Here is a 17,631-nt window from a genome sequence, read left to right as displayed (position 1 = left end):
TGCTCCTGGTTTTAGACCTTCTGCTTGAGAACTCAAGAGTGAGTGGGAAAAAAACCCATGAGATGATTCCTCAGCAGCCCTTCACCAGCTGCTTCTCCACACCTCCCGGGGTGGCACTCCTGTCCCCCCCACACTGCATCGCTCCTGAAGCCCCCTTGGCCCTGTACCTCTCCTGCACAAGCACCTTCACTTCCTCTCTCAGTTCTGAGTTGGTCACAGAATCACAGAATTGTTTGGGTAGGAAAAGCCTTCTAAGATCACCCAACCCAACACCAACCCAGCCCCACCATGGCCACCAACCCTGGCCCCAGCTGCCATGGGCACACCTTGCTGCAACACCTCCAGGCATGGGGACTCCACCACCTCCCTGGGCAGCCTCTGCCAGGCCCTGACCACTCCTGCAGCACAGAAATTGTTCCTCCTCTCCAACCTAACCCTCCCCTGGCACAATTTCAGGCCAGCTCCTCTCCTCCTATCACCTGAGACTAAGGAAAAGAGCCCAACCCCCACCTGGCTCCAGCCTCCTCTCAGGGAGCTGCAGAGGGCAATGAGGTCTCCCTCAGCCTCCTCTTCTCCAGACTAAACAGCCCCAGCTCCCTCAGCCCCTCCTCCCAAGACCTGCTCTCAAGGAGTTGGTGCTTTCAAAGAGCCATCCACAATGACTTTAAGATCTCTTTCTCCAAATGCTAATCAGTAACTTAAAGCTCTGCCACCCTGCACGGGGGCTTTAGGCTAATTTCTGTTGCCATCTGAATCCCTTCCCATTCACCGCTGCCTACATTTAATCTGCCGCTTTCTGGCCTGCTTGTCCACCCTCATGAGAGCCTTTCCCAGTGTTTTCGAGACAACTGCTGTGGGTTTGGGTTTGGGTTTGGGTTTGGTTTCACCATCCTGAACGATTTGCTCTAATCTGCAAGCCTGCTGCCCCGGCGAGCCCCCAGCCCCTCTCCGCCGCCTGCGCAGCGCCGGCCCCGCGCTGACCCCCGGCCGCTGGGAAAGCCTCCTCTTTGTCTGCCCCTCTTGAAGCAGATCTGAAGCCACAAGAGAGCCCTTTCTCCAAAATTACTGCTCTGGGTCTCCTGGATCACCCAAGGAGTTCTTCTTAAAGGATGCTCGTCCCCATTTGCTCTGCCCAGATATTCCTCTTAGCCATTTCTTTCCCGGTCGAAGCTCTTCTGCCCTCACTTCAGTGCCTCAGGGCTGCCCTGGGGAGGGAAGAGCCTGGGCTGTGGATGTTTTGGAGGACAGTGACCTCACAGAATCACAGGATGCTAGGGGTTGGAAGGGACCTTGAAAGTCCAACCCCCTGCCAGAGCAGGACCACTTAGAGCAGGTCACACAGGAACACATCCAGCAGGGTTCCAGAGAGGGAGACTCCACAACCCCCCTGGGCAGCCTGCTCCGGGGCTCTGTCACCTGCACAGGGAATCAATTTCCCCTCCCGTTTCCATGCCTCAGATTCCACCACTGCCCCTTGTGCTGTCACTTCCATCTCCCCAGGTGCTCCCTCCTGGCTGGGCTTAACCTCCTGATTCTCATTTGCCGAGGGGGAGCCCGAGGGGAGGGTTCCCTTCTGTCCCTCTCAGCCTGCCATGGTTGCACCTTCGCCTTGCCATCCTTCGGGAGGTTTTCCTGTTTTCCCCTTCCAGACACCACTTCCACTTCCCAAACATTGGTTTACCTCTGCTGACCTCCTGCAATTTGCCATTTCATCAGGATTATTCAGCTTTCTGGGGGTGGGGTTTTGTTTTAAACCTCATCCATTGAACAGCCCTGGCCATTTATTCTGAGCTTTAATACCACTTCCTACACCACTTCCACCGCTTCAGCCGCTCCACTCCGCCACCTCCCTCCTTTTGCCTCGCTCACAGACCCTGTGAGGCATTCCCCAGCGCCGGTCATCTGACCCAGGCAATGGTCTGCCCCTGAGGGAGGCAAGGTGGAAAGAACAGCATTTATTAGATAAAGATACACCAACTTCTGGGGCTCTCCAGCCCCTTCTTGTGCCTGCCAGCAGCTCCCCTGGCTCCCCCCGAGCCAGGCCCACGCCTCACCCCGCACGGCACGGCACACTCGGGTCTAAATCAAGAGCTGCTGCTCTGATGGCTCTCCAAGGAGCTGCAGTTACTCACAGTCACTCAAACTATAATTTCTGAGCAGTCTCCCTGTGTGACACGCACGGAGGCATGGATCACCCACAGCTAGTGCTGCGTTTGCTGCCCCTGTGGCCTGTTCCTTCTCCCTTCCCATCTGCCGGTCCGGCTTGCGGGGAGCAGAGCCCTAATGCTGCTTCCTTTCCTGAGCATGGAAGGGCAGAGAGGGGCACAACCCTGCTCTGCTCAGGGGGGGCCACACACCCTGCACAGCCAACCCTGTGCCAGCAGCCTGGCACAAAGTGCCATCCATCCAGCATGCTCCTGAACATCCACTACTGAGCCCAAGCGGCTGTCGAAGCAGCCCCGCAGAGCGCGCTGGGCACCGCTCCTTCCTCACAGCCTCCCAGCTGCCCCCTCCTGAGCCCCGAGGGGTCCCTGCCTGCCCCCAGCATCCCCAGTCCAGTCCTCCCTGCATCCGTGGGTCCCAGCCAGGGGCGAGCCCCTGCGCAGGGCGCTGCCTCTCCCTGCCGCCCGCCCCGCACGTCTCCGCCTTATCGCGGGAGGCCCCACGCTCCCCCTTATCAACCGCTGAACTTTTGCCTCCCAGGAGCCCCCCCCGCTCCCCCCCAGGCCGACTGAACCACGGGCAGCTTCGCTCCGGCACCCCTGCGAGCCAGGGGGAGGCTTGGGAGGGCCGGCAAACCGCGACGGGAGCAGACCGGAGTCCCTCCTGGTCACAAAGGGTCGGCTGCGGGATGGGAGCCCCACGCCCGCTCCCGGCCGAGCCAGGCACCAGCGCCCACGCCGGCAGGGTCGGTGCGCTGGGAGCAGGCACCCTGGGGCAGGAGCAGGGGGCTCAGGCTCTGGTTTCTCACAGCCCCAGCTGCAGCGGCACGAAAGCGCTGGGGCCTGGGAGGTTTCTCGGCACCCAGTGTTTACCCAGCTCCTCAGGCCGGTTTCGCAGCCCCGCTGCTGCCCACCCCTCGTCCCAGCCAGCTCAGGTATGTGCACACAAACGGCTGCCGGCTAGTGCGGGCAGGTCCTCTGGCAGTCTGCTACGGGGACCACTGCCGCTCCCACCCTTGGGGACAGCCCCCAAACCCCTTGGCAGCAACCCCAGAGCACAGCCGCATCCCCTCCGCACCGCCAGACCCCTCTGCAGCGTGGCCTGAGGAGCTGGGGGGACACCGATGGCCACACCGGCCCCAAGCCTTAATCCTTCCCTACCCTGTCCCCTCAACGCCTCCCTCCAGCGTCTGCTCCCTCAGCTTTTATCACCCAGGGAGGCTGGAAACACAGCAGGGACAGGGAGCAACTGCTGCCTCCAGCCAGGAGAGGCTGAGGAGCAGAGCTGCAAGGGCAGCTAAACACACGCTTAAACCAGGCACCACTTGGTCTCCAGAAGCAGCCCTCCCTGCTGCTGCCCTCAGAACACAGAGGGCACAAAGAATTTGCCTGGTCAAAAATTAACCCAGGGAACAGGGCCAGGAGGGGAGGCAGCAGCCAGGAGCAGCACAAATCGACCCAAAACCACATCCTCTTCTCCACACCTCAGACCTGTTTGTCAGAACTTTGTCTCCAGCCTGCGCTCAGGAGAGCCTTTGCAGGTCTGGAGCTCAAGCTGACGGCCAGCTCAGCTTCCTGACACATCCTCTGCTTTTCCCTGGACCTGCTGCTCTCTTGCATCCCTCCAGAGTGCACTGAGTTCACCAGGATGCTCCTGCAGCTCCTACAGCTCTGGCACACCCTGGGCAGGCACCTCCTCCCTGGAGCACCAAGGTCAAAGCAGCTGCCCTGGTGTGACCCCAAAGCTGATGCCTTTGATGGCTTCCTCCACCGAGACCCTGAAGCTGGACGAGGAGGCACAAACTAAGCCCTGTGGCATCCTTCAGACCACCCCTGGGCCCAGGGGAGGCTGCAGGGGTACTCAGCAGCAGGTCATGACCACCTGTACAAGAGAGGTGACCACATTCTAACACTGAATAGGTCACAGCAGCCCTCAAATACAGCCCAGGGCGATGCTGTGCACGGCCAGCAGAACAAATGCACAGCAGCTCCTAGCACATTGTTCACCACGCAGAAAGGCAGAGCTGCTGTCCCCAGCCTGCTCAGAGCATGGGCATGGCTGCTCATGCCCAGCACCTCAGCCACAGCATGCCCCGGGGATGCCCACCCCAGGAGAGGATCCAGCCCTCCCACCCCAGCATCCCTCTCCACACCCAGGGCCCAGCTCAGGATCTCAGCCACCCAGGACAGGAAGATGCTCGACATCGAGTCCCCTCGCCCACGATGCCACTGCCCGGCAGAACTCGTGCTGGGCACTGCTCCCTCCCCCACCGGAGCCCAGGGGTGCCTCCATGCTGCCAGCACCCTGGCAGACACTGGGGCCATCTCCAGCTCCTTTGGCACAGGGCCGGCTTTCCTCCAGCCCTCGGGAAGCTTGCCAGCGCGGCAAGGGTTGTGCAGAGCGAACTCCAGCGGGGTGCAGAGCGCCTTCGGGGTTCCCTTCCCCTCTGGCTGGCAAGTTGATTGGAAAAGCCCAAAGTGCCCTTCCCAGCTCCCCCCCAAAGCACCTGGGCAGCACCGGCCCCCCAGAGCGGCGCGCGGCGCAGGCCAGCAGGCACACAAAGGGAGCCGGCAGCGATGGCAGCGCCGCTACCAAGCGGTGCGGGATCCAGACCCTGCCAGGACTCCTTTGTTCTTGGCTTTCTGCCTTTGGGTTCCTTGGGTCTCTGCTGTTGGGTTTGGGTTTGGGGTTTGGGTTTGTTGGGGTGTTTTTTCCTTCGTAGAACCAACCAACTTTCCTTTCCTGATCCTGAACTTTCTCAGCTGCAGAGAGGTTCCCTTGGAACCGCCCCGCCGAGCGTCCGCGGCTCTTAACCTCTGCTTTCTGTAGGCTGTCATCCACCTCCCTGCCTTCCACCCTGATTTATGTTTTACCTCCTTTTTCACATTTCCTTTTAACAGAGCCAGCCCCCCCCCCCCCCCTTCCCCTCTTCCCCAAACCCCCTTCCCTCCCGAGCCCCAGCCACGCATTCTGCTGGCCGGCGAGTAATCAACTTCCAATTTCCATGCACGCTCCTGTTTATATTTCCTCCCCTATCGGCTTTGTTTCCAATTAAGGTTTGCTAAATGCAAGTGGATGTAGGGTGCAGGGAGAAAACAGAGAGCATGTAGATAAATAAACACCCCGCAGCCGGGCGCGCCGGCCGGGGCTGCGCCTCCAGCCGCGGATCCCGGAGCACTTTGTCATGTTCATTACCCAAGCCTCGCGGCTCCCCCGGGGACGGCGCAAGGGCTGCTCCACGCCTCGCAATTAGGAGAACTGAGGCACGCAGAAGTGAGGCTGCCGGCCTGACAGCCAAGCTTCCCAGCGGAGCTGAAAGCAGGGCTCGAGAGGCAGGATCCCCGGGCAAGCCACCACAGCGCAGGGTGGTTGGGGCTGGGGTTTCTTAACCCCCAAATCAGTCTTTTTTCGCCCCCGGTTTGGCCCTGGGAATTCACCGGAGCTGGCGACGGCAGCGCGGAGGGCAGCGCCGCCGCGCCGGTGCCTGGTGGGCCAGGGATGCAGCGGGGTCCAGGTGCCTCCTCCTTGGCCAGCGGCTGCTGTGGGGTCAGTGTGCCCACACCAGCGTGGCACAGAGCACCCGGAGACGCAGACCGACAGCGCGTCCAGGGATGACGGAGATCTCCGGGGAGCTCCCAACGCGGGGCGAGGAGCAGAGGCGCGTCCAAGGAGCCGCGTCCCGCACGCTTTGGCCTTGCTGCATCTCCAGGAGCCTTTCAAGGAGGGGAAGGCTGGGACATGGCAGCTGGGTGCCCACACCAGCGCTGCAAGCCACCACCACAGCCCTGTGACACACACACAGCAAGGGAGAAGGGACAGCAGCAGGGGCGCACAGGGGACGGCGCCGAACCCACACCGACGCGTTCAGCCCTAGCTGGGGTCAGAGGCCCTGCTGGACAGGCCCCTGGGCACGTCCCCTTCCATGGAGGAGCACACAGCTCAGGTTGGAGAAACCCTTGGACGGCACTGGCCACCTCCCCATCCCCATGTGTATATCCCTTGGGATCATGCATCCAGCGCCCACTGCTTCTGCCATGATGGTGGGAAGGTCATTCACGTCTTCAAGAGCCCCCGGAGCCGACCCCTGACCACCCAGCAGCTCCAGTGGGCATGTGGGGCGGTCGGGGCGGCCGGAGGCGTCACCTCATCCCTGCACAAGGTGCCTGGTTCCCTCCACCGCCACGGGCAGAGCGGCATCGGCTCTGCGCGGCCACGCTCGCTCGGGCCCCGCTGGACGAGCACCAAGCCCACCGTAAGCGTCCCTGGCGCCAGCTGACCAGGCCGGGCGTCCCACCCGGACACGTGTGCTCCCACCGAGGCACTCATCACCCCAGCCCTCCCCCCCGTAATTAAAACCATACAGGGCTCGCTGGAGTCGCATCGCTGGCGAGCGCTCCGCGCTGCAACGTAAATAGTCCTATTTATGCCAAGCTCCCATATTGTAAATATCACGATGTACAGCCGGCCAACCCATGAGTCACCTCCCAAAACTCCAACTTCAGAAATGGTGCCTCATCCGTGTTCCACACCAGCACCGGCCCCGCAGCTCCCGCCGACCGGCAGCTCCACGCCCAAGGCCGGCGGTGGCCACCCAGCCTGCCCCACCGGCCCGGCGACGCCGAGGGGGCGGCAGGGCCACCCGGCCCCAAGCCGGCTGGGTCCTGGGTCCTCCCGCCACGGGCAGGCACCCACGGCCCGTGGGGCAGCCCGGTTTTGGCCTGGCACCTCCCGGTTCTCGCCAGCCCAGCCCGGTTCTCCGGCGCTTCCCGTGCAGCGGGCGGCCGGCGGCGCCGTGGCCGCGATGGCCCCGGGAGCAGGCACGCGAGGCCCCCCTCGCCCAAAGCCCTGCGCCGGGCTCCCACCTGCCGCCGGGCGCTGCTTTGTCTCAGCACCGGGGAACTCCCGGGGCCGCCGGGAAAGCCACGCCGCCGACGACGAGCCGGCCATGAGCTCCAGGATGCCGGCGAGGCCTTGCCGAGCTGCGCCCCAACGCCTCTCCCGGGCACCGGCAGCGGGCACGGCGTGGCGAGGGCTGGGCATCCCCGGCAGGGGAGCTCGGCGGTGCCCAGCCCGGCTGCGGGGACCTGCTGCGGGGGTGCCGGGCTGCGGGCGAGGGATCCCCGCCCGGGCGGGGGGACGGCGGGGAGCGGAGCAAGGAGGCGACCGGGAGGGTGTGGGGACGGGGAGCAGACACCGGCACAGCAGGGCCCCCCCAGCTCCGCACCGGGCTCCGGCGGCAGCACCTCCGGTGGGGCAGCACTTCCCCGAAACTTCGCCTGCCCTCGGCGCTGCGGAGGGGGTGCGGCGGGACGGGGGGGACACAAAGTGCCACCCCTCCCCCTCCCCCAAATATCCCCAGGGTGGAGAATAGCCCCGAGGGGGGCTCGCCCTGCCCCAGCACGGCCCCGCGCCCCCCCTTACCTTCCACGGCGGCGAGCAGGGGCAGCAGGGCGAGGGGCAGGCAGCAGAGCCACAGCGGCCCCATGGTGCGCGCCGGGCCGGGCATCAGAGGCGGCGCGGCCGGCGCTCCATGGAGGCGGCGGGGGAGCGGCGGAGCGCAGAGCCCAAGCCCCCTCGCTGGGGCCGCCGCCGGCGCGGGCACGGCCGCGGGCACGGAGCTCACCGCCGGCCCCGCCGCCGCGGCCGGGCCGAGCCACCGCCGCCGCCGCGCAGGGGAGCGCCCCGCGCCTCCCGCCCCGCCCCGGGGAGCCGCGCTGCCGGCGGGGGCGGCGGGAGGCGGGAGGCGGCGGCGGGCGGGCGGCGGCGGGGCGGGGGGCGGCGGGGAGCCGGCGGCGCGGCGGGGGGCGGCGGGAGGGCGGCGGGCGGCGGCTCCCCCCGCCCGGCGATGGTTTGTCCCGGAGCTGTCGATCACCCGCAGAAAGCTGTGATTTCAGCCCAAATCCGCCTCGCCGGGGCTGGCTGCGCGCCGCGCAAACCGGGGAGGGGGAGCGGCGGAGGTGGGAGCGGAGGGGGTGGGGGGGTTCCCGGAGGGATGCCCCCGCCTCCGCCCTTCCCTCCGCCTGCGGCCCCGCGCTGGCCCCGCGCTCGGCATCCTCCGTCCGGGGCTGCGCCCCTCGCCCCCCGCCGCTGCCCACCGGGGCGGGCGTGGAGCGTTCCGGGCGGGGGAAGGCGGCGGCGGGGAGTGCGCTGGCCCCGAGCTGCGCCCGGCAGGAGAAAGGGACATGACCGGAGGGACAAACAAAAACCAAGGGGCTGGCTTGTTGGTGACATGCTCAGGACAACCCTGACCCCCTCAGGACCCCCGGAGCCACCCCGGGTGAGGCAGGAGCGGGAGCTCCCTCATTTCCCATGTGGGGCAGTTTTGGGCCAGGTGCCAGCCCCGGTCACACCAGCTGGGGTCCAGGACTTTCACACAAGGGGCAAGCTGAGTGCCAGCCCCACCTTCCCGTGACACCACCCAGCACCCCTGACTCCCCTGTGCCTGGAGCCAGATCTGCCCTCTGGACACCTCATGAGCCAAGCCCTCTTCAGGACATGTGCAAGTGTTACCTGGACTGTTCTCCCCTCTGCCACCACCCTGCCATCTCCTCCTCACCCCATCGATCCTGCCAGGGTTTGCTCTGTGCCCAGCCATGCCCTTGCCAATTCTGTAGCTGTGCCTCTGTGTCTTGTGGAGCAGGCTGCCCAGGGGGGTTGTGGAGTCTCCTTCTCTGGAAGTATTCAAAACCCTCCTGGATGAGCTCCTGTGTGGCCTGCTCTAGGTGACCCTGCTCTGGCAGGGGGCTGCACTGGATGAGCTTTTGAGGTGTCTTCCAAGCCCTAATATTCTGTGATTCTAGGACAGAGGATCAAATGCATTCTGCACCTGTGTCCTGGAGGACCTTCTCAGGGAAGGTCATGGCCTGCACAGGAAGCTCTGTATGAACTGGGCAAGGTTGATAGGCCCAAAGCTGAAGAGCCACTGGGCTGCCAGGATGGATCCCTGCCCCTGAACTCACCAGAGTGTCTTAAGACACTGAAAACACAGACTTGGCTGACTGTGCCTCGTCCCTGTGCTGCACCAAGAGCTTGGTCATCTTGGGTTCCTCACCTTGACCCACCACCAGTGACACATTGCCAGCCAGCCACAGTTGTGCTTGGAAGAGGTTGAGGCTCCCCAGTGCTGTTGGCCATAGGCGTGAGCCAGATGCACTTCTCCAGCTCGGCGTGGCCAGCTGCAGGCTGATTCCATTTGGGAGCTGCTGTCACTGCAGATGTTACTGGTCATACTGGTTGGCCTCACATCCCGTGCAGCAGCCTCCAGAGGATCCTGCGGCCCAGCTCCGTCGTGTCTGGGGAACCTTTCATCTTCAGAGCCTCCTTGGGGTTCACTCTTGCATGGAGGGTGCTCAGTTCATTACAGAAGGAGGCAGAAGGGCCAGGGCCAGCCAGTGGCCTTGCTGCTTCTGCCTCTGGATGTGTTCCTCCGCAGGGCAGGGAGCACAGGCATCCCTGCAGGGATCCAAGCATCCCAGTGCTTTCCCAGGGCTTCTTCATCTCCCAGCCTCTGCAGTGGTGCCCTGGCTCCCTGCTGCCCTGGAGCTCCCAGCATTTCCATCAGGTGCCAGGAAGCACTCAGCATTCCCAATCTCCTCAAACTGTTATTTCAGTGCTCCCAGATCCCAGGGCTGGGTTCGTGTCCTGCAGGGCCCTGGACAGTTATGACCCAGAGCAATCAGCTCCGTGAGCAAGCAGCAGCCTTGCTAGAGTCTACCCAGACCCTCAGGATTTTCTTGCAGCTCTCCAGGGCTGCACTGGTAGAGGCAGAAGGGATTTTGTCCCAAGGGATCTATCAGTGGAGTCCTTCCTTCTTCAGTTCCTCTGAGCTCCCCCTTAGGCTGTTGGTGACAAGGACTACACAGACCTATTGTGTGACTGCCTCAGTGACTTTGAATTCTGTGTTCCTGGAGTCCAGTTTGCCCCCTGAAGACACACTTCAGAGTCAGTGATGGTCTGTGAGTACTGGTCCCACCTCATGCCTTCACTCTGCTCCCAAAAGGGCTCTCTGTGGCTGCTGCATCCCTCTGGCACGCGCTGGAAGGCTGCCAAGGCTGCACAAACTCACTGCTGTCGGTGCAAGGAGTGCCACCAGCTTCCACCTCCTGTCCTGATGCCCACAAGCTTCTCTGGTCACCAAGCCAGAAGCTCTGAGCAGCCTAACAGGTGGCACAAGCACCATGCCACGGTGAGCGAGGCTGGGCCTCCTCCCATGTCCTTCTGTGCACCTTCCCCTCACGCTGCACCAGAGTTCGTGGCCTCGGTGGACGGTGGTGGTGGCCCGAGGAGCGCTTGCACATCCTCCCTGCTGTCCTCTGCCAGCCACCACGCCGGGAGCTGCTGCTCTCCTTGCTGCCATCTGGTGACAAGTGGCCGCAGCACTGTGCCACACGGACCTGGGCACCGCCGGGCAGCAGGTCCCACCCTGGCAGCCAGGGTGCGTTGGTTGTGCTGGGAGCTGCTGCCCACCTCTAACCCTCGGGCAGCACCGTGCTAGGACGCCCAAACCCTGCTGCCAAGAGCATTAGGTAAAGCCTTGCCTGGCATCAGAAGGAAAGGCAGCACTGGGGTTCCCAGAGCAAGGCAGCCAGCACTGCAGTGGCTCCCACGTGCTGGTTCCCAGCAAGAGAGGGCTCCCAGGCAGGCAGAGCCAAGGCAGATGCCATCCAGGGGACATTCCCCCGGGTCTGGCGGTGACGCACTCGGTGCAGCACTTTCAGTTCCCGGTGCAGGTAGAACAGGTTTCCTTTCATTTGCACATGAAGCCCTTGGCTCATCACACCTGGAGGAGGTGGCTTCCTCTCATGCTCTGCAGGGTTAAAGGGGTGCAGCAGGCCACGGCCAGGAGTCAAGGGAGATGCAAAGGGAAGGAGCAGGAGTGAAGCAGCAGCCCTGCCGTGGGGGATATGGAGCTGCCGTGCACATGCTGGAGGCTTGGTGCAGCCATCCCAGGAGCAGGAGTGGGAGGAAGCATCACCCAAGCAGCTTCACCTGCCAGAAGGATCCAGAAGAGGCTGCTGCTTCTTGGGGTCCAGGGAAGCTCCATCCCCTGGAGCTCCTTGATCAAGCTCAGTCCCCTAACCAAGGGAGAGGGCAGTTGATTTTGGATGGGAGGGGTGGGCAGCGAGTCCCTCGGTAGCACCTAGAGCAGTAATCTGCCCAGCAGGGGCAGGCAGCGAGTCCCTTGGTAGCACCTAGAGCAGTAATCTGCCCAGCAGGGGCAGGCAGCGAGTCCCTCGGTAGCACCTAGAGCAGTAATCTGCCCAGCAGGGGCAGGCAGCGAGTCCCTTGGTAGCACCTAGAGCAGTAATCTGCCCAGCAGGGGCAGGCAGCGAGTCCCTCGGTAGCACCTAGAGCAGTAATCTGCCCAGCAGGGGCAGGCAGCGAGTCCCTTGGTAGCACCTAGAGCAGTAATCTGCCCAGCAGGGGCAGGCAGGCCAGGTCAGGGCCATGGAGGGACACCCTTGTGTGAGATGGACGCCCTGTGTGAGATGGGCACCCTGTGTGAGATGGACACCCTGTGTGAGATGGGCACCCTGTGTGAGATGGGCACCCTGTGTGAGATGGGCACCCTGGCTCCCGTCTCTGTGTGTGAAAGCAAAGCTCTCCAGCTCCTGGCTGAATCCCTCAGGCTCCGAGGAGGCTCCACTTCCCGGGGCAGGTTGGGAGGAGGAAAACACGAGGCTGTTTGTACAGCAATTGGAGTCTCCCTGCAGCAGCAAATGCCATAAAAGTGAAGCCCAAGTGAAAAGCAGCTTCAGCTGTCGTGGTGCTGGCGGTGCCTGAGCCTGGCCCCGGGCCAGGGCGTTAATTCTGCCCATTAAGGAATAGCTGAGGACTGGCGGCAGGGATTCATCGCTCAGCTTCTGCTTGTAAGCTATCACTTAGCACTGGAACACTTAACTCCTGATCCCCAAGCATGTACAGGCACCGTGTAGCCCTGCAGCCATGCTGCAGATAACCAAAGCCACCGCTGGCTGCCGAGGCCGGGCGGCGTTTAACCCTTTTCCCCCTCTTTGTCTGAAGGGTAAATTGTCTGGAGCAGCACTTTCCAAAGGGGGACGAGGCCCTCCTGCTCAGGGACCTCTTATTATCACCTTCTTGATGTTCCCCAGCTCAGCAGGGACGGAGGAGCTGCTCCCAGCCGTGGGTTTGTGTAACCTCTGTGAAGGGTGTGTGAACAGCGAGGAACCCTGCGGAGAGATGTGATTGCAGGCTGTCAGCAGGAACCGCCTCCCTCTGTCCTTCTCTGCCTTTCCCTGTCACCCCAAATGCTCTGCAGTCTGCTGGAGGAGCAGGGCTGGGCCTTCAGGAGGAAGGCTGGGAGCAGAAGGGGCTCTCCACCCTCCAGGGGCTGTGCCCTGGGTGTGCCCAGCACCTTGCAGCTCTGGATCCCCAGGCCCTGATCTTAATGGCACAGACACATTTTGGGGGGACCTCAGACTTCTCCCCCGATCCCAACCCATCCCATCCCACCCCATCCCACTCCCCAGACTGAGCCTGCACCTGTGCCAGTTGTGCTGGGCTCCCACCACCACCAAGCAGGCAGGCAGTGCCCTCCCCACCCCACAGGTGACACCGTGGGGAGGCTTCTCCGTGCAGAGGTAAATCAAGATAAGGCTTTTACATCCCTCTGCTCTTTGTGAGGGTACCTGGCTGAAATGTGACACTGGGGAGCCCACCTCACTCAACCTGTTTAGCTTGTTGCAGGGTCCTGCCCAGCGGGAGAGCAACCAGCAGCTCCCTCTCTCCTTCAGCTCTTTCCTCCAGCACTCCTGAGCTCATCTCTTGCCGACTGAAAGATTCATGGACCTCGTGAACTCTGATGCTACCTGCTACCAGCAGCAGGGATGAGACAGAGAGGAAAGGAGGAAGGTAAGAGGATGGATGGCACTGATCAGATGAGCACTGTCCTGTGCTGGGACTCCCAGGAACACAGCAGAGCCCCAGAAAAGCTTCAGGCAAGGATTTAATCTCTTCAGGGAGACAAGGGTGGCTGCAGAGAGGAGCAAGGAAGTGAAAGGTAGCTCCTCACTGCAGGAGGGACACTGAGGTGATGGAGTGGGTCAAGAGAAGGGCAACAAGGCTGGTGAGGGGTCTTGAACATAAGTCCTGTGAGGAGCAGCTGAGGGAGCTGAGCTTCTTTAGTCTGGAGAAGAGGAGGCTGAGAGGAGTCCTCACTGCTCTCTACAGCTCTCTGTAGCTCAGGTGGGGGCAGCCTCTTCTCTCAGGTAACAAGAGATAGGATGAGAGAGGAAACAGCCTCAAGATGCACCAGGGTTAGGTTCAGGCTGGATATTAGGAGCAATTTCTTCACCCAAAGGGTCATGGGGCACTGGCACAGGCTGCCCAGGGAGGTGGCGGAGTCCCCATCCCTGCAGGTGTTCAAAAGACATCTGGATGAGGAGCTGAGGGCTGTGGGCTAGCAGCTGTGCACAGGGAGATGTTGGGCTGTGCTTGGAGTCGGTGATCTTAAGGTCTTTTCCAATCTGTGATTGATTCTGCTGCTGGTGCAAGATCTGCAGTGCTAGGGCTCAGAGCCTGCAGCTAAATGGGGAAGCAAAAGTCAACTGGTAGATTGCACTAAAGATCCGAGGAGTGTTGCACTCCTAACATGAATGAAACTTTTGAATGGTATCCATGGGAACAAATTAAAGAGGCACTTTGGAAGCACTTAAAATAGCTTCAGAACTCCAGAACTGGGCAGGGAAATTCGGCTGCTTTGTTCACCAGCTAATTTGAACCCAGGTGATGATGACAGAGCCAGAGCCAGGCAGGTAAAGCCTAGGTGAGAGCTAAGGCTGACCTCCATGAGCTGCTGTGGAAGTTCTCCCACCCTGGCTGTTAGCTGCCTGGAGAGGCAGAAAGAAACTTCTGGAGAAGGAAAGTTTATAAAAGTAGCTCCTGCAGGACAGGTCCTCTGGAGTAGCTGATACCATAAAGAAGCAGAAACTCACAGAGCTAAGGAGATAGAAAGAGGAGGTCCTGAGGGAAGACAGAAGCAGTGATAGTGAGGGCTGGAACAATCCTCACTGTCAGCACAGGCTGGGGGAGCAGGGGATGGAAAGCAGCCCTGAGGAGAAGGACTTGGGGGTGCTGGGGGGGGAGAAGCTGGCCAGGAGCAGGCAGGGTGAGATGCAGCACAGGAGGCCAAGGGCAGCCTGGGCTGCATCCAGAGCAGTGTGGCCAGAGCTGGAGAGAGAGGATCCTGCCCCTCTGCTCTGCTCTCTCAGACCTCACCTGCAGGCCTGGGGCCAGCTCTGCAGCCCAAACACAGGAAGGACCTGGAGCTGGTGGAGAGGCTCCAGAGGAGGCCACAAAGATGCTCAGGGGCTGAAGCAGCTCTGCTGTGGGCACAGGCTGAGGGAGCTGGGGGTGTTCAGCCTGGAGAAGAGAAGGCTCCAGGGAGACCTCAGAGCAACCTTCCAGCACCTGAAGGGGCTGCAAGAAGGCTGCAGAGGGACTGCTGGCAAAGGCCTGCAGGGCCAGCCCCAGGGCCAATGGCTTCATAGCAGAGCAGAGCAGATTGAGATTGGCTGTGAGGAACAAGTTCTGCCCCAGGAGGCTGCTGGAACCCTGCAGCAGGTTGCCCAGGGAGGTGGTTGGGCTCCATCCCTGGAAGGGGAGGCTGGAGAGGGCTGTGGGCAGCCTGCTGCAGGGGAGGATGTCCCTGCTGAGTGCAGGGCTTGGAGTGGCTGAGCTGGGGAGCTCCCCTCCAGCCCAGAGTGCACTGTGATGCAAATGTAGGAGGCAAATGTAAACCCAAGCACACAGGTACCAAGGAGCTGCCAATTTCCCAGCATGCAGGGAAATGCAGCAGGCAAGAATCGAAGTCACTGCTCTGTGCTTGGGAAAATACACCCAGAAAACAAACATCTGTGTGGAGGAGTGAGCAGAATATCATCCCAGGGATGTAAATCTAATCCAGGAGGCTTTCCAGCCGCTGGGAGAAGGTGGGATTTGTGTTCTGGAAAATATATTCATGTTAGTCTTTGATTATTTTCACAGTTAGCCAGAAATAGCAACTGTTAGAGAATAAAACTGCCCAGTAGGTAACCTCTGATGAGAACCTGCCAGGCATTAGGCACTGACAGAGGTAAAGGACATCAAAGAATGCACAGTTTGATTGCTCTCCTTTTCAAAGGTCTGTAAAAGGGGAGGATGTAACCCATAAAGCTGTTTTGTGGCAGGGCATCCACAGTCCAGAAGTCCTCTGGAAAATAGGTTTAAAGTCGTTCAAAGGGAGCTAGAAGAGCTGAAGAGACAAATTCAGGTCTCTAATACTACAAAATTACAGGGTGGCATCCTCGCCACTGCGAGCGCTGAAACGGCAGCGAGCAGGAGAGCGGGGAGAAAACGACCTGGCTTTTGTCGCTGCTGGTGTTACAAACCGGAGCTTTGCAAGCGCTTATCGACACCGGGGCGGGAGAAAAGGCCACCTCGGGTGCTGGGTTCAAAGCATTCGGCGGCAAAGTCCTCTGCTGCCCTGAGCCGGTGCAGGTTGACGAGAAGGCAAATAAGGATCAAAGGCAAAGGCCGCGGCCGGAGTGCTGCTCGCTCCCTCCTCGCAGGTGATTGCTGCGGAGAGGCTGAGCTGGAGCAGGCAATCATCGCATCGCCCTCCGCGGCAGAGTGTCTGAGGCTTTCCAAAGGGAGACGTGGAGAAAGCAGAGCGGTGTGCAGGCAGAAACCCTGCGAGGTCTGGAGACGAAAGGTCAGGAGGCGGCGGAACGGTGCCGCACGCTGCATGCCAGGCAGCTCACGTCCCGGCTGGAGGCTGGGAACCTCCACTCCGTGAGCTCTGGGCTAAACCTGACTGAGCTGGAGCAGGTCCTGCAGGAGAGAGCTGCTGGGTGCCAGCAGAGCCGGGCACCAGCCCTTCACGCTAATGTTTACTTACTTTCCTTTGCTTAATTGGAGCCTCGTCAGGGTAATAAACTCTAGCACCAAGTTATCCTCTTCTGCCCGGGGGCAGCTGAGGCTGGGCATGGGCTGCAGGTGAGCCGTTGGACTTGATGGTCTCAAAGGTCTCTTCCAGCCCCAACGGTTCTGTGATCCCTTAGGGGGTGTGCAGGGAGCAGCACCCGGAGGGCAGAGGCAGCAGCAGGCTGGGGCAGCGCTGAGGGTGCACAGGCACTGTGGAGGTGGTGGGCAGAGAGGTGGAGGAAGGAGAGCAAAGGGTTCACACTGACAGTGTGAGCAGGAGGGGAGAGGAGGCATCCCTGCAGGGCTTGAGGAGTGCTGGCAGTGGCACAGCAGCAGAGCCCTGCTCTGTTTGCCCCCCAGCAGGAGCTGTGCCTGGCAGGGAGTGGGAGGGAACCGAGGCAGATGGAGCGTGGCTGCCCCTGCAGCAACCTGGCACGGCTGCCCCTGGGGCTGCTGCCCTGCTGGCACAAGGCACTTGCCAACACAAAAGCACTCAGGTGCCTCCCACCCCCTTAACATGCTGGCACTGCAGGGCTGGAATACAGCAGAGCTGGTGGGGAGGGTGCTGCACAGGTCCCTGCTGTGCACACCAAGCACAGGGCTGCTCGCTCAGGAGGGTCATGGTCTCAGCCTTGCATCAGTGGTGCTGAAGAGGCTCTTTGCAGTTTTCCACACAAGACTTGATCCCTGCAGCTGCTGGGGCACCCTTGGCCCACTGGTGTCAGCCTCCTGGCTGGTGTCTGAGAAACCTCCTCGAGTGCTCCCCTGGGGGACTCTTGTGGACCCCTGGGGCTGCTGACCGTGGTGCACCCATGGGGTGTGCCTCTGCTCCTGCACTGCCACAGCCTGAGCCTCGGGAACCTGGCACCAGGAGGGGACTGACTGGGTGTCATGAGGGGTGCTGTGGTGGCCACTGTGGCACCAGCCTGTGGGGTAAGTGCCAAAAAGGCAGAGAGGACCTCAGGGCTGCAGCCTGAGGGTGTTGGAGTGAAGAGAGGTGAAGACACCTGGGTTAGTGCACTCCTGGGTGAGTGCTGCCTGCCAGGGCACAGCCTGCGGGGCTTCTGCAGGGGCAGTCCTGCTCCACAGCCCCTTGGAGCCCTTCAGAGCTGCCAGACACACTGCAATCTGTTCATGTCATCTGCTGGGGTTTCCAGAGGGTTTCCATTAAGCCTCTTGCCAAAAGTTTTTAGGGAAAGCAAGCAGCCAGGGGCTGGGAGGGAAGCTCCTTGTGCTAATTGCCTAAGAGATGGCAGCAGAGGAGGAGTGAGCAGCAAGTGCTGTAAGCAGAGTGAGGCCACCAGCCAGCCCTGTAGGGTCTGAGCAGGGAGCTATCCTCTTCAACAGAGCCAGAAATGGAGCAGGGAGGTGACAGGAGGCACATGGGGAAGACAGCCACAACCTCACTTGCCAGCAGCAAGCTGGCTGCTCACTGCCTTCTCCCGTGAACAAACCAAGGCCATCAAATGAACCTCCTGCGGCTTTCAGGGGCAGGTTCAGAAGGAGGAGGGTTGAGGAGTCAAGGAGGTGACCCCACAGGGATGG

The 17,631-nt window shown here is 61.6% G+C and overlaps 1 protein-coding gene across 2 annotated transcripts in view; it reads right to left on the bottom strand.

Annotated features, from left to right (window-relative positions):
* The window catches only part of EPHB2 (EPH receptor B2), a 169,790-nt gene extending 161,984 nt beyond the window's left edge, over positions 1-7,806 (bottom strand). For both annotated transcript variants that reach the window (XM_054175737.1, XM_054175739.1), the window contains exon 1: positions 7,585-7,806. In XM_054175737.1, the coding sequence (XP_054031712.1) occupies positions 7,585-7,669 (85 nt within the window). In that variant the 5' untranslated portion in view covers positions 7,670-7,806. The remainder of the gene's footprint in view (positions 1-7,584) is intronic.
* Between the last annotated feature and the right edge of the window lie 9,825 nt (positions 7,807-17,631).

Source organism: Dryobates pubescens, chromosome 33, assembly GCF_014839835.1.
Source record: "Dryobates pubescens isolate bDryPub1 chromosome 33, bDryPub1.pri, whole genome shotgun sequence".
In the NCBI taxonomy this organism is placed as follows: Eukaryota; Metazoa; Chordata; class Aves; order Piciformes; family Picidae; genus Dryobates; species Dryobates pubescens.
The sequence above is the reverse complement of the archived record's forward strand: the minus strand, read 5'-3'. Positions and strand labels throughout refer to the sequence as shown.